The sequence below is a fragment of the Tyto alba genome, unplaced genomic scaffold (genome assembly GCF_018691265.1).
Source record: "Tyto alba isolate M040663 unplaced genomic scaffold, T.alba_DEE_v4.0 Super-Scaffold_7, whole genome shotgun sequence".
Lineage (NCBI taxonomy): Eukaryota > Metazoa > Chordata > Aves > Strigiformes > Tytonidae > Tyto > Tyto alba.
In genome coordinates this window covers 43,892,560-43,919,174 of record NW_024881328.1, presented here as the reverse complement: position 1 = coordinate 43,919,174, position 26,615 = coordinate 43,892,560, and the positions used below count along the sequence as shown (strand labels likewise).

The 26,615-nt window shown below is 39.1% G+C and overlaps 1 protein-coding gene across 4 annotated transcripts in view; it reads right to left on the bottom strand.

Annotated features, from left to right (window-relative positions):
- The window catches only part of DIP2A (disco interacting protein 2 homolog A), a 130,602-nt gene that overhangs the window by 34,529 nt on the left and 69,458 nt on the right, over nucleotides 1-26,615 (bottom strand). For 3 of the 4 annotated variants that reach the window (XR_006164515.1, XM_042783835.1, XM_042783836.1), the window contains exons 5-18: nucleotides 22,283-22,528; nucleotides 15,219-15,347; nucleotides 14,357-14,476; nucleotides 12,203-12,400; nucleotides 10,470-10,561; nucleotides 10,114-10,224; nucleotides 9,218-9,341; nucleotides 8,820-8,929; nucleotides 8,311-8,413; nucleotides 4,982-5,046; nucleotides 4,574-4,667; nucleotides 4,015-4,134; nucleotides 2,443-2,557; nucleotides 1,206-1,345 (exon numbers count right to left, since the gene is read on the bottom strand). Coding sequence is in view for 3 of the 4 variants with exons in the window: in XM_042783835.1 (XP_042639769.1) it covers nucleotides 1,206-1,345; nucleotides 2,443-2,557; nucleotides 4,015-4,134; nucleotides 4,574-4,667; nucleotides 4,982-5,046; nucleotides 8,311-8,413; nucleotides 8,820-8,929; nucleotides 9,218-9,341; nucleotides 10,114-10,224; nucleotides 10,470-10,561; nucleotides 12,203-12,400; nucleotides 14,357-14,476; nucleotides 15,219-15,347; nucleotides 22,283-22,528 (1,767 nt within the window). In the remaining variant the exon portion in view is untranslated. The remainder of the gene's footprint in view (nucleotides 1-1,205; nucleotides 1,346-2,442; nucleotides 2,558-4,014; nucleotides 4,135-4,573; nucleotides 4,668-4,981; nucleotides 5,047-8,310; nucleotides 8,414-8,819; nucleotides 8,930-9,217; nucleotides 9,342-10,113; nucleotides 10,225-10,469; nucleotides 10,562-12,202; nucleotides 12,401-14,356; nucleotides 14,477-15,218; nucleotides 15,348-22,282; nucleotides 22,529-26,615) is intronic. The other variant, XM_042783837.1, reaches the window with a different exon arrangement.

Sequence of the window (26,615 nt, the reverse complement as noted above, 5' to 3'; positions counted from 1 at the left end):
CTTGAGTCAGGAATTTGTCATTGATGCTCTCCAGGAACCTCCTGGATTGCTTATGCCCTGTCATGTTGTTCCTCCAGCACACATCAAGGTGGCTGAAGTCCCCAGTGAGGACCAAGGCCACAAATGTGAGAGGGTGCTTCTAGTTGTCTGTAGAAGGCTCCAATTAACTTATTCTTTGTGGTCAGGCAGTCTATAGCAGACACCCACTACAACGTCACCCATACTGGTCTGCTCTTTAATCCTCTCAGTTGGCTCCTCATCCATCCTCAGGTGAGCTCCAGGCATTTCAACTGTTCCCTCACATAAAAAACCACTGCTCTCTCCTGTCCCCCCTAGAGACTATCCCACCATGCCTCTGTGATCCCAGGTACATGAATGCAACCACAGGAGGGCAACACAGCTGGTGACAGGGCTGGAAGGCATGTCCTGTGAAGAGTGCCTGAAGGACTCTGGGTTAGTTTAGTTTGGATAAAAGGAGGCAGAGGGGCAACCTCATTGTTTTGTAGAGCTTCATGAGGAGAGGATGTGGAGAGAGCGGCACTGATCTCTTCATAGCTGTGCCAGGGGGGGTTTAGACTGGACAGTAGGCAGCATTTCTTTACTGAGAGGGTAGTCAAACACTGAAACAGGCTTCCTTGGAAGGTTGTCAATGCACTGAGCCTGACAGTATTGAAGAGGTATTTGGGCAATGCCCTTAAAGCATATTATTAACTTCTGACTGGCCCTGAATTGGTCAGGCAGTTGGACTAGATGATGGTTGTAGGACCCTTCCAATTGAAATAATCTATTCTATTCTATTTTATTCTAACATGTGGACTATCATTCCTGGGTGAAATACAGTATTTCATACTACGCTTTACATTTTGTTTTGTTCTGTTGTGATTGTTGTTACATAACTGTATGTCACTCGGCACTAATGCTAACAAGTAAACAATAACACAACTCTGTAGACCAGCCAAAAGCATCTGCCCATACCAAAACCTATGGCAATTCAGATTTATTGTTGATTAATCTCTACTGAAAACATATAATAATCTAGTTGAGACAGTACTTAATGATCATGTGTTTAGGCAATATGTCAAAACTAAGTCATACTACCTTCAAGGTATTCATATTTTACATTTTTATTTATTTCATCACCAGAAGTGTAACAGTAAATATAATTATGTGCAGTATGCTTAAACCTACACAAAATGCTTTCCTACCTCCAGGCATAATCTGACCAACATCCTGTACAGTTAACACTGACAACTTCTCTTCTGTATCCACTCTTATCACACCGAAGCTCAGACAGTTCATAGATAACACTGCTTTTCCTGGAGGAGGCCCACCCAGTTCTGGAGGTCTGAAAACATAAAGTCAAATCAGGTATGAATCAACAGACCAGTGGCAAAATGGTCATCAAAAACAATGCACGAGTCTCTCAGGCTTGTTAAGGTTAAGAGAAATAATGGTTTCTTATTTTAAACAAACAAGAGGTCAAGATTGGTAATATATTTTAACCAGATGAAAAAAGAGCTAGAACAAAAAAAATCACATAGCTTCCACTCTAAAATGTTACAGAGAGGATTTAGTTCTATTATGGGCAAAAAAGTGTCACAAATAAGCTTTCAAAGGATAAATTTTCTAAACATTAGGAAAAATCAGGAAGTGTTTGGAGGGCGTGACACTTATTCTGAGCAGAATTGACTGAAGACCAACAACTCCATTTTGTGTAACTGTTCAACTTTCAGGATGCAATGGAGTAAAAGAGTCTGGGTGCGGTTGTAAAAACCAGTTCCTTAAGTGCGTTTTTGTTTTTAAATTGGAAATGTCAGTTCTCCCACCAGAGGAAGTACTCTCCAAAATCTCAAACTTTTTTGTTTAAAGTTTTCTTGAAATAGATTTTCCAAATCACATTTTGATCAAAATCACTGTCAAAAAGTTCCAGCATATTCCATCCATATATCCATTAACAATAAAAGTATTTCCTTTTTTCAGAGCATACCTTACTACCTTCAGAAATCCAACAGTATTTTTCAGCCCAGTTACAAATATATTTTTCCTCCTTTAGCCCTCTGTTTACAAGACATTGTATATAAGCAATTACTTGAAGATTCAGATTCTTCTTCCATCCAATTAAGTAACAGTCTTAATTTTAGGGGCATTTTACAAAGGTCTTCCAGCAACATAAGTGAGGATAAGACCCTGCTTTCCCAAGCAGTAAAAAAAGAAAAACTCTTACGGCTGACCACTTTTAGAAAATATTAAACTTTTTAAAGAAACCAAACAAAAAATCACCCATCCTTCAGTGAAGGAGATACCGGTGAGCCTCATACTTCTCTGTCCAGGTCTTTGGGCACCTTTATGTGGCTAATGGTCTTTTCTGGCTACCAATTTAATATCAGATACATTTCAATAGTCAAGAGAAGCTTCAATTCACTTCTCAGAAAAGAGAATTACCTGCGAATAGCAACAGTTAGTGCCTCTGAAGAACTAGCACAAGGACAAATTACTTCTGGTCTCAAACCTCTGGACTGAAATACATTCAGGAATGCATCACAGGAAGATATTGACCCTAAAAAGAACAATCACAAAATTGGAAACATTTTGCCAAGGGCAGGCAAGTTTGAGCTGCAGGATTTCAAATTCTATGCTTACTCTCAGTTCAGCTATACAAATATGGTTGCATCCGTGCACAAAACCAATATACTTTCAAACTGTGTAAAAGACACTCCAACCTATTATTAGATCATAGATTTGAAGAAAAAACTCCCAGTGGTTAACACTAATTCACTGAATGAAATTCACAACTCTCACTGTATAGTCTCTTTCTCTGGCAGCATTCTGTAACACTTAACATCATGGAAAGTCCTTCAGTGCTCAGAATATTTTGTCACTAAGGGTGACTATTTGTCAGCCTCCTATATAGCTCCTATATGAGTGTTTCTTATAGAGGTCACAGAACCAGAGCAGTCAGAAATTAGTATCAAATGCTTCTGACATATCTTCAGTTCAGAACCCTACCTGGCCTTCAGCACTTTGCCCAAAATGCAGGAGAATACCTCATCACCTATAGGTTTGTTTTTTACAGTTGTGGAATTGCAGCACATAAAGCAAACCAGCAAACTTCACTGATTGTACTACAACCTACGTAAAATTTCATGTCAATTCATGTAACAGTACAGCACTGATGAAAAGATGAGGTTAAAAAAAATAATTTACACATCTAAATATGGCAAAGAAGTGCAAACAGCAATGAAAAAGCAGTGGCATCACTAGCATACAAATAACATTTTACTATAGAAGGAACTGCCTAACTTTCTAGGCATCAGATCTGAAACTGTGCTTCCAACAAATACAATTTTAGCAAGACCATTTCAAGCTTTTATCTTCTGCCATCATGACTTGCTGACCTCTCATCATGTAACTCCAAGTAATTTGAAATATTATTATTTTCTGGTGTACGAGAACAGCAAAATTAAGCAACTAAGTTATATTCTAACCTCTTGTAAAAAAACCCTTCCCATCTGCTTTCTTAAATTACTGTAAACCACCAGCATATGATAGACAGAAAAAGGCAAGAACCTACCGCACATGCTAGTTAATAGTTGTCATGGTTTTGAGTTAAGGATGTGACTGATCCTGTTTTTATATTCTTGCACATGACTGAGACAAGCCCTAGGGGCACGTACAGATTCAGACACACTGCAACTCAAGATTTTATGCCTACATGCAATACATAACCAACTCCTTCAAAACCGGCATTATGGTTTAATTGAAATTTTAAAAGCTTTTTTCAAAATTACAGTCCCAACTATTCTTTATATAAAGAACAGATCCTTCAGAACATTGCCTATGCAAGTTTCACTTCAGTGTCCTTGGCAAAGGAACGCTGCTGTGCTGTCTCCGTTTTGCTGAAGATAACTATAGCCAGTACTGTTGAGCTCCTGCAGCACAGACCCAGAGTTCTGTGATTTACAGTGTGCTTTAGTTCACCTTGGACTAACACTCAGAAAAAGCATCCATACTCACATGGATTAGCTCCATCTGCCACTATTAACATTCGTAAAGAGCTCAGACTGACATCTCTCTGATCCCTCTGAGCCAAAAGTGACCAGTGCATATCACGTGATTTTACTAGTGCTACACGGGCTGAAAATAAAAAAAATAATTATGGTGCATGTACAGAACAAAATAAAGAACAATTATAAAAATATTGTGTATTTACGTAAATTTATGAAACAAATTACACAGAAAAAAAATACAAATGCCAAATATTTAACTACTATGTCACATGTATACTTTCTGTCTCCAGATGGACTTAATTATAGAATTTAAATGTTTACTATAAATTCAAAGAAACACAGTTTTGTTAAAGGTCTATCAGAAAAAGCCACTGACATCACTCATCAATTAATCTATCAGTACATATAATACTGAAATGGAGTACCCAATTGCTCAAGCAGCGGCAAAGAAAATCAATAAAACAGCAGTGGCCTCAGCTAGAGCATTTTATACAAAGAAATTTATTGGTTTTATTTTTTAAATCATCCAAAAAGATATGGGTTATGTAAAAATACTTTAAGGTTACCTTTGTATAAGCAGACTTTCTGTATCCAAGAAAGTGGATTAACCTTCATTAATGCATAGGGAATACTGATGACATGCATCCTATTCATAACACTCTATGAGAAAAATATTAAAAAATAAACTTGCAAGTGGCTCAAAGAATACACAGCATGTACCATTCTTTAAAAAAAAAATCATCACAGCTACAGTGTAACTCTTACATTAAACCATTAGTGAAAACTAAGTGTATAGTCAGTAAAAACATGTTAAGGCTGCCCAGTCTGTTATTGAAAAAGTAATATTTTATTCTGAAAAATACAAATATTGAAATATAAATAGTTTGAGAGTTTATGAACGCATTCTGATACCTATACTCTACCTCTAAGAGAAGCAACTTGCTGCATTTTTTTTCATTCATTCAAATACTCACTGTTAATACTCCATGCCAAAGGCCAGCATCTCTTTTGAAATCCAAGACGTTTGTTAGTGTTTCAGCTGAAAGTGAAGGAAAAACTATCAGACTTAAGAAACACATTTCTGAGAATATTTAAGAACTCAAAATATTTGTTAAAGCAACTAGGAAACTTCCAACACCACTAGGAAATCAAAACTATGTTGCCAAGCATTCTTGTCTATAACAAAGAGGCTGCTTAAGCTGAAAGTGTCCTATTTTACTTACAAGAATCACCTTTAAATTATTATTGTAGACGAGATTACTACAAGGTAAAGACCTTGTCTTCATTTTAATACCACTTTCATCTGTTTGTTACATTTGCCAATGAACTGTGTAGACCAAAACTTTAGTTTTGATGTAAACATTTTCAGATCAACTGAAAAAGTTCAGCTAGAATTGAAAGAATTTAATTTAGTGAGAAATACTACCATGGCTGTATTAAATTTTCTTCAATGTCTTCTCTGAGAAAATTGAACACCTTAAGTGATTTAAAAAAACAGAATCAAAGATTTTAAATTAAAGATTCGACCTGATTTTAGAGGGATATCTTGTACTGATGAGGTGAAAATTGCTTATCACTGACATAGAATGGCTGCATACACAAGAAATTGTTCTTCGGGGTATTTATTATTCTTTTTCATTTCTCATAATGTACACAGCTATTTCCCAATAAATAAAGTGCTTCAGTATATATTTTAGCTGTATATTCATTCATTCTCTGGGTGATGGAGAGCTCCAGTCGCTCTGAACTTCTGACTAGGAAAAGAGCCTGATGACTGAAGGAAAGCAATTGTCACTCCTGTCCTCAAGAAGGGCAAGAAGGAGAACCCAGGGAACTTACAGGCCGGTCAGCCTCACCTCAAACCCTGCAAAGGTGATGGAACACTAATTCTGGACACCATTTTCTCAGGCACACGGAGAAGAAGAATGTCCTCAGGAGTAGTCAGCATGGATTCACCAAGGAGAAGTCATGCTTGACCAAACTGACCACCTTCTACAATGATGTGACTGGCTTGGTAGATGAAGGGAGAGCAGTGGATATCATCTACCTTGACTGTCACTGGGTTTTGGACACTGTCTCCTGTTAGACCCTCACAGAGAAGCTGACAAAGCATGAGCTGCATGAGCAGACAGGTAGATGGACTGAAAAGTGGCTGAACGACCAGGCCTGGAGGTTGGTGACTGGTGGCACGAAGTCTAGTTGGAGGCCAGTAACTAGCTGTGTAGCCCGGGGCTCAGTAGTGGCTCCAGTTCTCTTCAGCCTCTCCATTAATGATCTGGATGATGGGGCAAAGCGTCTCCCCAGTAAACTTGCTGGTGACGCAAAGCCGGGAGAAATGGCTGACAGCGCAGCAGGTTGTGCTGCCATCCGGCGGGACCCTGACAGGCTGAAGGAACGGTCTGACGGGAACCTCATGACGTTCACCAGGGAGAAATGCAAAGTCCCGTCCCCTGGGGAGGAACAACCCCACGCAGCAGGACATGCTTGGAGCCAAGTGTCTGGAGAGCAGCTGTGCAGAAAGGGCCCTGGGGTTCATGGTGGCCACCAAGTTGAACATCTGCCAGCAACGTGGCCTTGCGGCAAAGGTGGCTAATGGTGTACTGGGCTGCAACAGGAGGAACCTTGCCAGCAGGTCAAGGGAGGTGATCCTTCCCCTCTGCTCAGCACTGGTTAGGCCACAGCTGGAGGGATGGGTCCACTTCTGGGCTCCCCAGGACGACAGAGAGATGGAGCTTCTGAAGCACGTCCAGTGAAGGGCCACAAGGACGATTAGGGGAGCAGAGCATCTGGAAAAACTTGATGCAAGGTAACTGAGCACTGGCACGAGTTGCCCAGAGAGGTGGTGGAGTTTCCATCCTTGGCGATACTGAAAAGCCATCTGGACGTGGTCCTGGGCAACTGGCTCTGCATGGCCCTGCTTGAGCTGAGGTGCTGGGCCAGATGACCTCCAGAGGTCCCTTCTAACCTTAACCGCTCTGAAAGTCCCAGACTCTGGATGTTGCAGCACACTGGCCGGTCCTGGTTAACCTCAGTTTATTAATGACACCTGTCTGAAAACTAAGATGTGTAGACCACTTCAATTCATAATTGGTTGCCATCATCCTTTCAGGATTCAGGAACTGCTTACCTACAAGCTGGGTGCACCCTCCCCTCTCTCAGCACAGTTCTTGTGGTTGGCAACTGTGATGGGAAGGGGTCCCAAAATGAAAACGGGAAAGGGTGCTCTTTGATAATAAGGAAAAAGAGTACAGACATCTGACTCTGAAAACTTCTCTTATCCTACTATACTACTCATATGGACTTTGGAGCATGATGGGCATAAACCAATTGCCGAAACGAGGAAGAAAAAATAAGTGCAAGAGAGGACAGTTTGCAGTCATTAGCAATCTGCTCATGCCCTCAAATGCACAGTCTGGAATCACAGACCTAGCTCAAGTAATTGGACCAGATGACTTGGACTAGGACTTTTAACTTTGTGATCTAGGCAGGTACGGTCATCAAATGTGCAAGAGCAGTAAAGCCAAGCAAGTCAGGGTGTTTTTTAATATGGTAACCCTCAGATTTTTTTGATCAAGCCTGTCTTTCAGGGGTCAAGTGTCACACTCTTAGGAATTACAAAATAGAAGAGTTGTAAGAACTATGACGCATATTACATCTCACCTAGCTAGAAAGTGTCTAGCAACCATTTATCCTGAGAGATAAGAAGCTGTATAACTGTCACTAGCCTGTCTGCATGGCACACCAGTATGCACTGTTAGAGCAGCTATAACTGGAACTGGCAGCATCCAGAGCTCTTCAAAGAGATGAAAGCTACCCAAACGGCCTCTAGGATCCGTCTAAGAAAGCTCCCTCAATTTCTGCTGGGAGGGCTCCTCTAACTCTGCACGTGGGCATCTCAAACTGGCCCCTTATGACTTCATAAGGCCAGCGTGTTCAAACAGGCACTAGGGAGGGCAAAAGAGATTTGCAGCAAAGCTGTTTTCAAGAGGATGAAAAATCAGTATCACTCCTACCACCCACTAACAAAAGTTATGAAGACTGAAAAATCCAAACCCTTGAATCAAATCAATCTTAGGTTAAAAAAAATTTTAATACACATTGATTGTGATTTCACAAGCGGCTTCTTACTTTCCTTCACATATCATACTGGTTATGAACAAGGAAATTTGTCTTTTCCTTTGCGATTAAAGCTCCCAGTGCTTATCTGAAGTTCTTTTAGACAGTAAACATGATTTTGTAACATAAAGTGTCTGAATATTCAAAGCCATGAGTATCATTTTAAAGTTGTACCTATCTAACTTACCTTCTGAATAACCACATGCCTGAGTCAATGCGTGACAGTGTGCCAACATGGAAGCATGAGATATAGTAATGCCCACTGTGCTGCCCTCTTTACTTGTTTTATACTGAAAAGAGAAAGAAGCATTAGATTAACAACAAAATCCAGAAAATTTACAGTAGTGAACTGAAAAGATATTTTGTTATAAATATTAAATAAGCTTTTTTAAAAACAAACAAACCCCAAAAGCTAGCATAAAAGATACATTTATATTCAGAGAATACACTAATATCATATGAAATCTGGCTGTTTCTGTACCCCAATTAAACTGTCCCATGGATCCAAAAATGCCAATAATCCCAAATCTTCAACCTGATTCAACCACGCAATGACCATGTTCCTTTTTGAGTTTTCCACAGTTAAAAATATTATAGTCATCTCTTATATTGGATCAAGGGATTAAAGGAAGAAAGCGTGCTGTGACATAAACTACAACAGAGCAGCCGTAAGTTAGGTATATTGTACTGGATCACCTCAATATATGCAATCTCAGCACTGGCATCCCGTACTTGCGGATGCCAGTCCTTAGTTGGTTTTGCCAGATGCTTCCCATCGATCACAAACCAAATGAGACGAGGCCAGCCTTCAAAGAAAAAGATAGATTACTGTCATTACAGTTCCAAAAATCAGGGTTTTTTTCCCAGTGTTCAGGGATAACAACAGGAGACAATCAAAAGCAGCATCACCCCCCTTTCAGGAAGCAGCAGCATTAAGTACTGTCTTGACAATGAAGGCAGTTCTTTATATGGTGGTGGTTCTTTGTATGTAAGCTAGAAGCATGCAAGCAAATGAAAAGGCTGTTGTTTAATAGCAACAATGGATATACTCGCTTTTTATCCTATAAGGAAATCTGAGTAGCTTAAAATCATACCTTTGAATGTAACCACCTCACCAGTCTGAGCTTTAGGAAGGCCTTTTTGACAGGCATCAGTGGTTAAAGCTAGTGTTACTCCACAGCTGCCCAAAAGAAAACCAATCTGCTGGCTGCCAGCATCCTACAGAGAAACCATATTAGATCAAACTCCCAGATAATGAAGCTTTTACACAGTTTACTGTAACTTTTCCACATTTACAAAATATTAGGCCAATTTATATCACAGGAAAAAACAACCTTCTAGCTGATAAGACCTTTTATGGAAGACAAAATCCTGAAGTCTATGCTCAAAAGGCTTAGTTTTGCTTAGTGCCAACTAAAGTAGATTTGGCAGTAGATCTGGCAAGCAATGGCTGTGCAACCCCCTCTAACCCAACAGGGATGTTTGTACGCTCTGGTAAAACAGAGAGCTGGTCTGATGCTGCTTCTGAGTCCTAAGGCTCTAAAGAGCAGAGCCTGTAGCCTTTCAGCTCTGATTTCACACCTTCCCTAATAATCTCAATGTGTGCGGTATTGTCCTGATATTTCCAGTAACTATGGTGCCTCTACCTGCCTGTGCTCTCATTCCTCAGCATGAGAGCTGAAAAGGCAGCATTTCTGTGTTTTAAGAAATATTTTCAACTCATCTTTTAAAAGTAATGACTTAAAATGATTTCTACAGTTATGTATCTGAAAATAGTTAACTTATTAGCTTCATACTGTTTCTGCCCTTCCCTAACTAAATATTAAACACTTTCCAAATATATAATGTGCACTGAATAGTTTAAGTGATGCACCACACTGCTTTCAGAAGTGCAGGCTTTGAGGGGTCCCATATAAGGACTATAGGATTTAGACCCCTCCACACTTTATCTATTTACAAAGCCATAAAAATGTTGAATGCATTTGCCTACCTTTCTTGTTAGTGGAACTTCAATTGGGACAGGAATAAGTTCTGCCAGGAGACATCCGTAAAATGCCACCATAAACATAACTGGATCACTATTAGGAAATACAAGAGCTACCTACAAAAATACATTAAAATAACAAGATATGGTTATTTTCGTCATTTGTGGGGGGAGGACTGCTTTTTACTTTACGGGAAAAAATCTTTTAAAAATGTTCAGGTTCATATTTGAAGTAGGAACAGAACTATTAAATGTTGTGAGAATAGAGTACTACGAGTCACAATATTATAAGGCTTTCTTTAGCTAAAGTTGTTCCTTGCTGTCTATTTTATCCATACAGACCATTTCAAACAGAAGCCTACCCGGTCTCCAGGCTTCAGCAGTGGTTCATTCTTCGTGGTTAGCTTGTTTAGCAGGGTATATGCTAACTTCAAGCTTCGACTCCACAGCTTGCCTAAAGAAAAAAAGATAATACAGAAATTAAAAAATAGAGACTAAATTTTTAACACTTAATTGGCCAATCTCAATGCTTTATATATGCATTAGGCAAGTCGGTAGTATTAGAACAGTGTCAACAGGCACATGAGGAAGTAACTGGGGAAAAGCAAACATTGACCTTCTGAATGCAATATCACCTCACAAATCTACTGAGTTCTTCCAACGGTTCAGTGTGTGCACACACAGACATGTAGTCTGACCAATACAACCCAAATGCAAAAGGCACTTAAGACTCCTTCCTAAGGGCTCTTAGAGAGAGCAAACTGCTGGGGATAAAAAGAAGAAACCTAAACTGGACAAAAAATTAACTGAAATTTAAGAAGCAAAGGGTAGGAATAAATGCCACAATATCTGGCTCTGTGAAATGCCAGTTCATTGCTCAGTAGTGATCTACACAGCTCTCAATAATTCAGAAGCAAAAAATTATTCCAAGCTATGAAATACAAAGACAACGATCTAACTAATTTAACACAATATAACAATCAAATTTAATTTGTAGCTTCCAAAAAAAAGGAAAAGCTTTGCTAAGGAAACTGTTTATAAAAAAACTGAGCAACAGCAAAACCTGTCCACTGTAAATGGTAAATCAAAGAATCATCCAAAGAAGCAAGCCGTGGCAAACAGCATGCATCTAAACTCAGCTTTTTAGTACAGGATCTTTATCATGGACTGACATTCACACTCAACCCCTTCAGACCATGTAGCAACCATCAGTTATTTTGTGTTTGTCAGTCTCAAGCTTCTTCAATTCCACAGGTTTTTTTTCCGTGTAATTTCCCAGTATACAAAAAAAAAAAGTTACACAGGACTCAAGTACATTAAATAGCCAGTTCTTTATAGAACTGGACATTCAGTGCAGTTGGCAGAGAGTCCAAGTACAATTTAGAGGTTGGCTTCTTTTTAGTTTGTCTTTTCCTTTCTTTTTTTTAAACATGAAACTAAACATGATATTCTAAACAATTCTCAAAGCTCCACTGCAAAGTAATGAAACTAATGCAGCTGCTTCATTACATTTCCTGTAACCATACTTCATCTGTAAGAAGGCAAACAAGAAATTTTAACATCTTAACATACTACACCATGAAATGCTGCAGTTAGCCGTCCTACGGGACACAATTATCTTCCAAAAAAATGCAATTCCTATAATACTTCTAGTTCGTTGATACAGGCAAGTTTCATTTCTTACAACGACATCCTTAAAATGCTCCTGAAGTACAAGTCTTCTCTATAAGGATATGCAAGAGCATGCTAAAATTTAGTATCTACTCTGGAAGTCTGAAGACCGCATTATTAGTCATTTGTTTCGTCCTCCTATTTTACACAATGCTATTTTTAGATTTCTTTTAAGAAAAAAAAAAAACACAAAATTGTCTGAAACTTAGAAATAGCCACTTGTAAGGAATCAATACCATACATGTTTTCCCTTCATTACCTTTCTTTATAATTTTTTTTTTCTACACAATGAATTCATAATTTGCATCCAAACAGCAATCTCAAAGTATCTGTCACAAGCCCAGTCAGCCCCTATTAAATAAAACAAATTGTTCATTCCACAATGAACACCTAATGCTTCCTTACAGTTACTATCAATACCTACCGTAGGTAAGCGTATAAATAGCTTTTCCAGTTGTATCCAATGCAGTCAGGCAAGGGGCTTTTGGCTGGGTAGTTCCCCAGCGCTGCAGGGCAGCCAGCAGAGAAGGTGGCCAGTTGGTTACCACACCTAAGGGTTCACCTTTAAGTACATTGATCTGATTTCCTTCGGGCTTTGGTTGATTTGGGTCAGGCTGTTGCACTAAAACCAGAGCACAGTAAAATGGCAAATGTCTATTGTTACAAAATGTGCAAGTTACACTTAATAGATTATTCTATGAACTATTCCCACCTTCCTCTTTCTTACAGCTATCATTACTTCTCCTCTGCTTTATGATGACGCTATGCTAATCATCTGTTGGCTTCACAAAAAATAATTACCATCACTTTAGAGTTTTGATTCCACATTATTCAATGGACCTGGCCACAGGAACAGAATTTGAATCCCTAGTTCACTCTTTTTCTCCTTTGGAAAGACGGTATTTTCTGCTGTTTGTTCTGCACATCTATTTAAATGAAAGCCCACACCAAGTCAATAAGCATTATCAGAGAGAATGGCTTCAGTGACAACTGGAAATTCATTTTGCTGCAACAAATTGTCAACAGGTGAGAAAGAACAACATTATGCTTCTGTAACAATATATTAAAAAAAAAAGACAGACAGATTAAATGCTTCTGGTATGGATTATCTACAACTAAAACTGTACTTCTCACAGAGTATTTTGTTTGATTTCTGGATCATGTCTCTCAGCTGTGCAGCATTACAGGGTCCGTATGCCATTTGCTCTCCAAATAGCCTGCTGTTAAAATTCTGCTCCAAGCTGCATAAGAAGGTGAAGTATTTTGATCTTAGTTAACAAAACAAAGTCATAGCTGGATTTAGATAACACTCATTCTATGTAATAACTAAAATTAACGGTTCAAAGTGATGCCCTCTGCTATCCACAATAACATACATGGACCTGAAAGAAAGTTTGCCTGAAAAATCTTCAGTGAAAGACTAGAACCACAATAACTTCATATCTTAAAGTATCAAACAAATAGTACAGGGAAGCTAGTAGCAGCTGCTCAAAAATGTCACACTGAGACAAAATTTTAATTTAATCTTTAAGACTAAGAGAACAGAACAAAAATAATTCTCCAAAATTAGTTGATGCAGCTGGTTTTAAAGGCAGCTACATACGCAACTTCTACGTTTGTTAGAGATGCTTTTCCTTCCATCTGGACACATGCATACAGAGACGAAAACTGTTTTTCAGCTAAGCAGCCTCTGCAGAGCACGTACAAGCACTATCCTTTCATGCAGTACACAGACAAGACACTGCACAGTGCACTTAATTGCATTTAATTCCTCTGAGCCTCTAAAATAATGAAAGTTTCTGGATTTCAAGAAGAGGATATTAACATGCATAGCAAAGAATATTACCATAATAAATTCCAGTTACTAGCAAGTAACTTTCTCCATCTAACTACTTGGGCACTGACCAGCTACAAAGCTGCTTTGTAGAGCAGGATGTGGGTGGGATACTTGGAAACAAGCAGTTGAATGTGAGTGACCAGAGAGACTGTGGAATCTCCATGCATCTGGACTGGACATGGCCCTGAGCAGTCTCATCTAGGAAGACCTGCTTTGAACAGGAGGTTGGTCAGAGGTTTCCAGAGGTCCACTGCACCATCAGTTATGCTTCGGCTATGCCCTGACTTACTCTGAAGAGTACCCTCTGTGAATTTGCTGATTATCACAGGGCAGAGTTTGGAATCTCTTGAGGTGAAAAGTGATGGTGGGACCACCACCAAACATGACAACTTCTGGATGCAACAGTGAATTTCTTGACTAATATGTGAATAGAATTCTCCACATGTCTGTAAATCACTGTCTTTAGTATTCACTAGCTCATCACACTGGTACAAACTAGGCTGAATCGGAAGAATTTCCAGAGTGAGGGAGGAGGGGAGAACAAGTACACTGAGTAGGAGGATTGAGCTGATTATGTTACACTTGTGATAGCATATAACCTTTCTCTCTCCAATATAAGAACTCTACCATGATTTGTTTTCTGTTGGGAAGAGAAAAAGAAAACAACACTTTCCAAGAAGTATCACTTCTTTCCTGAACTGATTACACAAAGAGTGAAGAATTATTTGAAAGAAAATTAACCTTCTAGCAGTTCTTCGAAATCATCAACAAAAAACTCCTTCAAAGGTGGACGCTTTGGTCTTTTCAAGGTATTTAGAAGCTGCTGGATTTTAGAGGACACTCTGCTATTCACTGGGACACCTGTCAAACAGAAAAGATTTATTACTTACCCTATATCAATAAACATACACTAAAACATGTGCTGCCACACTGTTGACATCACGCTAAGCTCAGTGCAGCTTCCAGATGGAAGAATAGTTCAAGATGAGCATTTTGTGTGATAAAAAACAGCTTTGATCAGTAACAGTTTCAACCGTGGATTTTATTTGCTTTAAAACAGTGCTGCAGTGTTGCTCCCCAGCTACCTGGCTGATGCATATACCTTCTCACACTAGCTTTCCAAACTGCTGACTCCTTAATGAGATTCCAGTACAAACCTTTTCTTCAAGAGTCTAGGTATTTGCTACATCTTAACATTCATTCAGTACTGAAAGTGTGAGAATGCTTGGAAAAAATAAGTGTTGATTTTCATTCATATAGGTGATATATTTATTTTAAATTAAATATAAATGTGTATGCTTACTTACATTTATTGAAATTAAAAGCTCTGATGCAATATAAAATTAAAGTGTGAGACTAAAGGGCTTACATTGCCTTTTACTATAGAAGTTTACAGAACTGGGGACGTGGCTCCCACCAGTAGAACACAGGAAATTCAGTACAGTTTCCTCACCTGTGGCAGACTGACAAATAACACCATACTACTGTAAAGCTTTGGAGGGGGCAGGCACATAGCACACGATGGGTGCCAACCTCTGTTACGCATTCACTTATTCAGAAAAAGGGACATAGATTGAAGGGAGGAGGTTTATAATACAATCACCATCTGCAGTTTCCAAAATGCTGCTGTTGTAGCCTCTGGGAACTCCTCGTACTGATGCTACTTGTGGGCGCTCATGATGTAAATGTTCCACCAGGCCAGTGGTTACATCTGGAGGTGCAGAGTGGTTATCTGGAGAAATGGAAGACAGACAGGGGAGCTTATCAGCCATCTTAAGAATCAATATATCCAAAGTTGCTTCTTACTGCATTCTTGACATTTTCTCATGCTTTTTTAACAGAATTCTGATTTCTCTAATAAACTGTAACCAAAATCTTCTAGATACAGGGAGAATACTGAAAGGAACCACCGTATCTCTCCAGGATAGAGAGGAGCTATTCAAACTTTTGAAGAGATCCACACAAATTCTGACCAATAAAGTAAGTGGTGGCTCACTACATCACTTCAGGGTAAAAGCAAGGAGATTAATTATGAGTAAACAGCACAAGTCTACAAATAAAGCCTGTCTCGCATCTCTCAGAAAAAATACAGGCACCCAAAATCTCACCACAAAACTGGAATGACTAGTCTAAGTCCCAAAGGAAGAGAAAGGGACAAAACCGTAAAGTTTAAAAGAAGGGAGTTTTTGCCCCAGGATAACATGAAGTACTTCTCTACATTTTTCAGGCTGTAAGAGGAAGATTTTTGCTGAGAAACACAGATTAAGATTTAGGGTTGCAAAGATAATGCACCTAAGTCTGAACACATCTTGAAGATGGATATGGGGAAATGTGAGACTCCCTCAGAGGAAAGTAACTGCTCACTTAAAAAACTATCACCTGCAGTTTGAAAGACCAGCCATCGTTTTACTTTAGCAGCTTTTCTTACCACCTGTTCTTAACAGTCTTGCAAGGACACTGTAGGTAAAAGCTTCCTGTTTATATTGTGGTACAGACACAGTATACTCTTCACTGAGGCTTCTAGCAATGAAAACAGCTGGAATGCCTTGTACATCTCAAAAAAAACCCTGTGGTGTAAACATCAACATTATACACACACACACCGCTTACAGATAAATTTAGTACAGGATTCTCTGAGGCATGCGGTGGTCATTTGTGGCCGTACATGACACGCTGTTTGATTTTAACGGTGCGTGCTACAAGCAATTAAAATTTTTACAATGTATATTTACAGAGGGAAAGCAGGGCATTTCTCAAATCTTCACATACTCACAGGGGCTTGAAAACCACCTTGCAACAGCCTTGAAGCAAATGCCTGCTCTGCTTGGAACTGCACCACGCTTCTGTGCTGCAAAACTATGCTTAGGGAATATTGTCATTCCAAAATTGTGACCTAGATTGTGGAATGGTTTTGAATGGAATCGTAGGTTGGGAGATGGCAGAATCTGGGAGAAGTGTTCAAACAAGAAAAAACAAGAATTGGAGGCCTGAAATATTCAAAATCCTAATGAGTAAAAATAGGAGTGCAACAGAAAGGAGCTTAACATGCTGCTGCACTGTGCTGGAGGAACTGCTCGGGGTCAGGCAGCTCCACAGTGATATCCCTTGAAGGACCTCAGCATGCCACAAATCCTGCAGAAAGAACTCAAAAGCATAAGCAGATCTAGGCAGTGGTGTGAAATATATATATTATCTCATCCATTTTGAGCAAGCAATTAGCACTAAGTTCTCATAGCTCTGTTCACAGATCTCCAGAGCTGACATATAAGCCACCAGGACAGCTCTAAGTAGTTTCAGAGGGATCACCAGAAGAAAACATTAAATCCATTCCTATACTTTTCAATAGTCATCACTGCAATGACAATTTTTGTATTGCAGAGACTTGTCTTACTAGGTACTAAGCAAGGACCACAAATTCCTTTCAGGTGGGTAAGGTACAAGAAGGACAAAGTACCACCTAATGTCTCTGACAAATGCCTGAGTTAGAATCAATAACAAGAAAAGGTGACAACTATGTGTAAAGCTGATCTCTGTAACCACTTCACAAGGTGTATAGAAAGCCCATGTATTCAGAGTAAATTGAAATGCTCTCACTGTGTTCCAGATACTTTTTCAGTTGATTTTTGTTTTTCTTCCTTAGCTTTACCAAAGTCCCAAACTTCATGCAGCATACAAATTAATCACAGAGAAAGACACAGCGTCAAATGTATGTGGTTCCCATACTGCAGTATTAGCCCAAAAGTCCATACTTCTCAGCTGACAAATCCTGCAGTGATTACCAATGTCTAAACTTTCCACTCCTTAAATACACCAGCAAGAACTACACTCAGGGATGTATGTGCAGTGTGGCTTCATCAGTGAAAGGCCCCAAAATGGCATTCCTGTAGATGGAAGTTGCCACCACTAAGGTACCTCAAAAAGTACACTCAAAGTGACGTACACATAGGTAGAAACACAACAGTCAAGAGAGAAGACAAGAGAGACTGACACACACTGTAAGACCTGGCGCACATAGGGGACAGAAGCCAGGCATGAAGTACAGAAGTCGTAATGTTGAATAGATGCAGGTTTTACCATTCATATTCCTGCTGGAAAAAAGCAATCTTCTGCCCACATGCATGATGCAGATATTTGAAATACTAAAGCTCTGCAATTAGATGCTCAGAAAATAACATAAGGAAGAAGCTATTTGGGAACATTTACGGAAGACCTGTGTACTTGCAAACAGCTCAAAGAAATCACGCAAAAAATGAGAATGCTCAGTAAAGAAACAAAAAACTCATTAACAATCATTCCCAACTGAAAACAAGCACAAAAAATAGCTATATAGAGAGGTGATAATCTACAGCTCTCATGTATCTTACAAACATCTCTGAGCCAACTTCACACAAATCAGTGTCCCTCACCATAGATGGGAAATGGCAGGGGTCCTTATGTACAATTTCTCTGCTGTCCACGGCTGTTTCATGTTACATGCAGCAGAGAACTGACCCCCTCCCAATTCTGCCTTGAGAAAGTAAAATTCTTTCTAGGCACGTAGAAAGAATAAGTTCAATTTTCAGGATTTATGCTCAGATTAAAATCACATTAGCTTCATTAATTATCTAGGCACTTTATTAATATATGCCCATGAAAATCCATTAAATTAGTCTGTATCATCCAGAGATACTGTGGCAAAGCAGAGAAAGAGAAGTGGTGAGTAGTCAAAAAAAAAGTCTGAACAGACTTGTGACTTCAGGAAAAAAGTTAATTGAATTTAGAATGAAGTATCTTTCCATTATTGATTAGAAGGCAGAGATAAATACAAAAGAGAGCACTGGCCCAGGAAAGAATGTATGGGATACCATACAGAAAGTCGAAAGCTAGGCATCAGTAAGAAAGTAGTATGTAAGGATGAATCCTCAGGGTGAAGACTTAAAACACTTTAGAAAAGACCCTACCTAGCAGGAAGTTGGGCTAGACCTAGAGATGGCTGTATATGATTTTGTTGTCTCTAGGAAATCACTCTCCCAAAATGGACATTTAAAAGAACTTTATTAAATTGTATTGGAACAATAAAACAAAAAGAATGCACCAACCCAGACAGAATACAAAATAGGATCCACAAACTGCTACTACATTCCTGCATTTCCTCTTCAATAAACTCTTTGAAATGGTTTCTAACACTCTTCATTCTTACAACTCCTGTAAAACTGCTTGCAGAGCCAGAGCAGTTCAAAACATCTACTCTTATAACCCTGCTTCTCCTTATGAAAAAGAATTGTATTTTAAAGTCTTTCAATAAACAGTGGGTCAAATATCATGATACCCCATTTTTCCAGTTACTCTAAACAAGAGCTAAGTTGGGAAAAACTCCAAAGTTGAGATGGTGACCTTGAAAAAAAAAAACACCTAGACACAGCTAGCCTTATAAACTATTACACTAAAAGAAAAAAAAATTCCCCCAAAACAACATGTAGATGTTGTCCTTGCTTTTATATGTGAAAGGCAAACAGCTTAAAAATAATACAAGTTTCTATCTGACTTTATTAAATATTGCAATCTTGCACTTCCAACACTGCAGTCTATTGCTTGGGAATTCCAAGCAACGATCTCATTAAAAACACAAGCTGGAGAAGATGAGCTGCAAGGGAACAACCTGCTAGATTTAAATTCTCCAGCATATCAAAATTGTGAATGGTTATTCAGTACATAGTCAAAATATAGAATATTTTAGTGAGGCATAGTGCTTAAAATACGTAAGATGCCTTTTATATTGCTGATGTCAGCACATTCACTGAGAAAATCACCTCTTCTTTTATGCTCTAGGACAAACCAAAGGGGTCTTTTTTGAGAGTATAATGGTATTTATCGATAATCAAAAACATTTGCAATGTAAGAACTGAGTAAGTTCTTACACATTCTTGTGAGCAAGGAAGACTATAGACAAAAATTAAAAATGTCACAACTGAATTGTTACTGGACATGCATGAATGTTACCAAGGTAGAAATGAAAATCAATGGAATATGGCAAGCATTTCAGAAACTGGGAAGATTATTCTTATGCAAAAGAACATTTAATTTTTTGTCAAAGGCATTGGAAATTTTAGTTTTCTAAATACTTTTAGTAGATCAGCTCTTAAAAATCCCTGATAGATACTATAATTGCATATTTATTGTCCATTAATGAAATCTCAAACCGCTCCACTGCATGCAGTCCAACATTTAGCTGCTTAAATGATGGACTTTGAACGGTTAAGAAGGCCTTGATTTTGCATACAATTTTGATGATTAAATGCTCTCGATGGATAGGTCTTAAGCTAGTTGTGAAATCTGATACATATTTATATGGCCTGAGATATTAGACATAACAGGATGCTGTGTTACATTTTGCGTATCTTGAAAGATTTTACAGCTGTATTAAGAATTTCAATCACATTTACAATTATGGCTAACCTTCCAAGCTTACTTGTTAATTTTAAAGAGTTAAACATGATTCCTATAAATCCATGTGAAATCCAGAATGACCTCAAAGCAAAGCATAGACATATTCCATCTTATATGCAATAAGGAAAACAATTAATTGCAAATTTCTCATTATAAATAAACTCAGAAATGGGAAGATGCAAATTTAGTTTTCCTTACAGGCAATAAGATGGATATGTTTTTTACAAACCAGAAGAAATTCATTAAAGCCACAAAAGTTAACCAAAGAGGCAAATCCTTCTAACTGTGAATGAAGCACTGATGAAATGCAGAAAAATAAACAAAGCCAAATGCAGCCCATACGTTTGTAAGACACAAACCAAAACCCAGCATTTCAGCATTCAGGAACTTTCTGAGGCAACAGCACTAGGCAGGCTGGGGGGAAAATGTTTTCCCTTGTAAAAACTTAGATATCAGAATTCCTCTCCATACTTAGCTTCCACAACCAAGACATCACCATACAAAACAGAAAAGGGAAGAAAAAGCAAGTAGGAAAGACACTGATAACACTTCCCAGACTCTGACATCTAAGGAGCCTTTCAGAACACAAAGCAAGCTACTACCTCTTTCCATCCCAGCTCCACATGCAGAATGCCTGCACTGTGAAAACTGAGACATCAATCATGGCAAAATGAGTCAATCCCTGTTTCTGTCAACACCTGAAGTCACACAGAAGACCCAGAGGATCCTCTTTGAGAGCCTCTAGCTTGCTCATACTCCTCTCCCTGTTTCATAATGTGTTTTAGGAATTTGGTCACACACTTCAAGCACTGGTTACATTTTGAAGCCCAGAGCTACTGTAAACTAAGGCTGATGCCCCAAACTTAGTATAAGGCAGAAGGAACTCAGAGGGCAAACCAGCAGAAACGAAGAATCAACCCTCCCATAAATAGCTGCCTCATGCCTGAGAGCTGTGAACTGTTTGCATCATCTAAACAGAGAAGGCTAAAGGATACATGATTGGGCTTTCAACAGACTTTGAAGGTAACAGCTAGACAGCTAAATGAACAGGTATTTGCGAGATATATTTGTGTCTTAAATTATCGTGTTAATTGACATCTCTAAGTATAAAAGAAGCCTGTATACTCAGTTTAAATCTAAAGCATTTCAATGTGTTTTCCTCATCTGACCTAACCTGTTCTATGTAACGAAATAGAAAAGACTGTCTGTATAATGTATGCAGGCATACAGTCACAGATAAAGAAAAAGTCATGTAAGTAGAGCACTAGAACTGACAAAACCTGAAAATGTCCAGGAACAATATATGTGATGCCTTTGGCGTATTACTAGAAGCACAAGAACTTCATGATGTAGCCCATATATGAAATAAAACCATAATTCTTAATTTATTTTTTCTAAATTACTTCATGGAAAGAATTTTTTTAAATAGGAAATTATTGTTTCTCCTCTAGGTCCTTTCCCATTGTTTAACATTAGCGTGGACCTGCTGCACATGCAGAAATCCACTGTCAATCTTCACTACAACGTAAAACATTGTAAAACACTGTAAAAATTATTTCCATGGTGGAAGAGACTGCCTTTCTCCCTCCCACCCAAATCTTCCACAAGCCCAAGACTAGTGCTCAGCATTTTAGGACAACAAAAGTAACCTGAATTTCTGGACCTTCAGCGTTACAGAGATGGAGACAAAACTCACATTTACATCTTGGCTTACCAGTACTTCTAAATTTTCACTCCAGTTTTGCAATAAATGACTATTCATGACTTAAATTTTAATTAAAGGGGGGGGAAATCACACTGGAGCTAGAAATCTAGCCTTGTCAGTACTTCTGATTCCATAACTTTAAAAAGATTCTGGATATTTTCCTAAGCTTTCTGGTGTTTACCAGTTGAGACACCTTTGAAATCCATAACCCAATACTGTCTTATAGTAAATACATGCAGATTGGAAAGCATGCACCAAAAATATGAACCCTTTGAAAGTCTGCTTTTGAAACCAGTAAAACTGAACCTTAGTTTCTTGATAAATCAAGCATTTTACCAATAAGAATGCATGTTCAGATCTCATGAACAACTGGTTTGGTTTAAATTAAATACATATATATCATACATACCTGGTCTGTGGATTGTACATTTTAAGACTATTTACAGATATCTTCTGGTGAAGACTTTTGTGTTTAGCTCTGCTTTGGGATTTTTAATCTGATTTTATTCCAACCACACAGGCAGTTCTTTACTGACCTAGCTGGGTGTGTGCCATGAGATCTGCAAGCACAGTGGCAGCAGCGGTGGCAGTAGCAGTATTGGAAGCAGCAGCAGGTTTCCCTCCTGGATGAGATGAGGTGGAGGATGCAGAGGATGAGGTGGAGGAGCCCTGAATAACCCGGTTAAGCCAGGGCTCTACGTTGGAATGGCTCTGGAACGGAGTGGAGGTGATCCGCCCTTGCCGCCGTAACGAGCCCTCATCTTCTGATGCTGACGATGTGTCTGTGATTAAAATAACGATGACAGGCATGTAATGTGGGAATGACCCAACAGACGGGAACATGAAGTTTTTCCATGTTCTTCACGTAGCGTTCTCATGTGCTACACATGAGATGCATGTATTAAGCAAATGGTATATTCACATGCACAAATTCTGCTCATTGCCATTTTTGAGGTTAACGCAACAAATTCTACACAACATAGCTAGAACACACTTGATGCAAAGTTTCGGTTACCTCCTGTATTTGGAAGGACGTAAGACTCAAAAAAGGCTTCTACCTAAGGTACCTAGCACATTCACTAACCATGCTTAGTGATCATACCATACCTACACTACTGAAATAATATTTCTGAACAGGTAAATTGGATCTCATCTCACCTGAATAAATTCCATTAATTTTTTTATTGGGTTTTTTCTTTTTTTTTTTTTTTTTTTTGAGAGGAAATCCTTCACTTATTGATCCTTTTGACAAGTTTTTTGAGAACTAATTACTAAAAAAAGCACACTGCTATGAAGCTCAATGAAAGCGTGTTTTCATTAATCTAAGAGTAATTAAAAGGTATTTAAAAGCATATATTTTAACCACATAAACTGACATTGGCGAGCACTAGATAGAAATGCTTAGTAAAGCATCTTTTCAATCTAGATATTTATTTGTTGCTGTTAGAAGTCTGATAAAGGCTCCTATTTTAATTACCATTCAGTTATCTACAACTTTCCAGACGTTTCCCTTTGGCACTCAATCCTTCCACACTTATTAGCCACTCAACAACAACAACAAAAAGGTCTAAGTATCAAGAAAATACGTCTCTGTTGATCTTGAGTGAAAAATAAAAACTTTTGTTACAGAAAAAAAATTCTGCCCTCCTAATGAGACTGCTGCATTTTAAGAACTTGATCCTTTATACTTCCACTCCTGCCTCTCCCCCAGGTATTTAAAGGAAAGCTCCTAAAACAATGCATTGCCCATATACTGATAAAGCTCATATCAAGTCAGTTTGTGAAGAGTAGTTTTAAGTCACACATAATGGCCAGACCAACTAAGAAGTCATCTGGAACTGAAAAACAAGGGTGTCCATTACTACACCCTGTAGTCCCTTCCAGATATGGAAATCCCAGGTGACAGTGGGGTGGGTTACCTCAAAAAATCTGCAACCTTAATTTTGGCCTCTTTTTTGTTTTCAATCCTCTGAATATGTAACTGTTCAGCTATATACAATTTCATATAAATTTTGTTGAAGCAACATCAAAAAAAAAAATCTTTTCCTCATCTTTGACAACAAATTTCAGTTACCAGGTGTTTAATTTTCTGCTTTTCAATAATATATGTATTTCCAACAGCTTCAAACTAATTGCTCCTAAACACTGTAAAAACACAAAAATCCAAAATCATTTCATAAGAAGCCTGTTTAACTCAATGGCATTTTCAAAGTTAAAAAGCAGATCTCTCACTACTTGGCCATCCCTAGTCAAACATGACAATTCTGAATTAAAATACACAAACAATTGATCTTTGAGAAGATACAGCTGTGGTGGATCACCATTCCTGGGTCTGTGCCTTGTATGATATTTCTGGTCTACTGCCACAGTTGTAATTTTTGGCTTGCTGACTACATCTGCTCCTGGAGAGGAGTCAAAGCTGCGTAGTGCTTGCAACCTTCCCTTTCTTTTAGACAGAAAGCAAAAATAAACAATTCCAGGAATATGGAACAAGATAGTGTTACAAACAGCCAGGTTTCCAAAAATAAAAATAAAAACTTAAAAAAATCAAAATATTTGTGATCTACTATCACTTCAGAGTAAGAAATAAAACTACAGAAAAACAGGTTTCTCAAAGAATACATACTGTGATAGTATCTCCTTATCCAGATAGAAGTTTAATGAAGTCTCTGTAAAATTTTTAAGCTTTCAGACATCTTACATAAGTGGAGGGGGGAAAAGACCCCACCTTAAATCTAAAATATTAACTGTGTATAAAAATTAAGGATCTGCACTAAAAATATTCTCATATCGAAACATAATCACAACAGAAAAGTAGCAAGGTAGCATCAGTAACTAGCTCTGTGACAGCCACAAGAGTTAATTAGTTAATTAGCTCAGTGTGCTGCGAGCAGAATGCTATGTACTTGGCTTGTAGCTCTTCCTGGCTGGGAGCTGACCCAAGAAAGCCACAGAAACCACCACCCTTTGGACCAAACTTTCATCAAGACTACAGCTCAAGTTCTGATCACATGAAATCCATATGGGAAGGATGAGAGACTCAATGGGATGAAAACAAAAGTACATTAAAATTTTTGGAAGGATGACTGATGGAAGCAGCTTCATTACTGCTGGTCAGGAGCTGGGTTTGAATTTACTGTTGTGACTAGAATCTAATGCTTCCGTCCTGGTGACTGACAGTATCTGTTCGCAACAAAATTTCTGTTATTAAGAAAGCCTGGTTTTAATTGCATTAACTTCTGCCAATATAAGGATTTTCAGGCAGTGGTTTAATGGCTCAAGACAACAAAACTAGATGCTTCAGCACTACTCAGGTTGTCATTTCAGATCTTTCTTGCTGAGCTAACTCTGCAAATAAAGGCAGGCCCATAAAAAGACAATTATTTTTGTGAATTGATTATAGCTGAAGAAAATCCTCAGAATATTTTTGGATGGCCTGCTCTCCAGTGACACAGAATTCATTCAGTGGCCTGTTCTCTTACACAGATAAAGGTATCTCACAACAAATCACCTTCTCTTAGAAACAGCATGACAGATCCCAGAGACACTTAACTCTTCTTGCAGAACATATTAGTTAGGTTGCTTCTCTATCCTGCTAAAGCCCAGCACAAGTATACTCGTCTTCTCTGCTAACCACCTGGGCAGGCACATTGGAAGACGACACTCTTCAGCAGCACAAACACACAAAACCATGGCCTCATCCTGCTCCCCTCTCTTGCAGAGCAGGATGGAGGCCGTACACACACAGACAGCGTGCATCCCTCCGGCAGCTGGGCTCGGACACTCGGTCTGCCAAGTAGCTGTCGCTGGATCCCAGTGTCCCCAGTTGCTGGCACCTGGATGTGTGAGCCCAAGGCTGCAGTCCCACACCGTTTGTTTGTACAGACTGACTGACTCAGCCCCTGCACACACACAGAATAGAGTCCCTCATCCAGAAAAGGCATTATAAACGGAGTATAACAGGAGGAGAGGACACACTGCAGCGTCAGGTATAGGGCATGCCCAGGCAAGTGTACTGCTTATATATAACCAACCCTTTTTATCGCCTTACCCTGCTGTCTTCCCCACACTTGTTCCCCTCCAAATCACCTGAATCTACCCCTTTCCCTGTCTGTGGTTCCTCACCTAAGCATCCCATAACAAGTCTCATGCAGTCCCCCAATACTTCTGCCCTGCATCCCATAACGTGCCCTATAGCACTCTGCAGCATCAAAGGTGCTCTAGTATTGACTGGTCTTGATGGGTTTTGTGCATGGACAGGAGGGCTGGGGCTCTCCAAACACAGCCCTGGGAAGGGCCTGGACAAGATGACCCTTCTTTTGAGTCCTAAACTCTGGCTCCCACTTGCTGTTCCCCGTGCTCCTCTGGGCCTGTGGAAAGGGGTCTATGACAGGCTGGTGGCTCCTGGGACAGACCCGGGAGTAGCTGGGGCAGGGTATTATTTGTGCTCCCCTGCCCTTCACTCTCCGTGCTCCTGAGAAGGTGTGCAGACCAGCTTTAATCACATAACCTAACATTTTACCCACAGCATCTCCGTAACCTTTTTTGATAGTCTCCTACCCGCCTCCAAGACTTTTCTCCTTCAGAGCAGCACACAGAGCCCTGACCTCGGACAGAGTGGGCACAATAGTAACCACAGTGACACTGCTTCCAATCTGTCCCAAAGGTATTTAAAAGAATGGTATTTTGGTTCTCTCAAACTGCAAGGAAATTCCTCCTAGTTCTAAATGCGAAGGGAGACAGGAAAGCCTAGCTGTCCTCCACTCTCAGTAGAGCTTCTGGAGGCCAGCTGTTTTTTTGTACACCAAATCTTAGGTAGAACAGTGATACGTTCTTTTCTTGTCATGATATACCTCATGCCAAGCACAT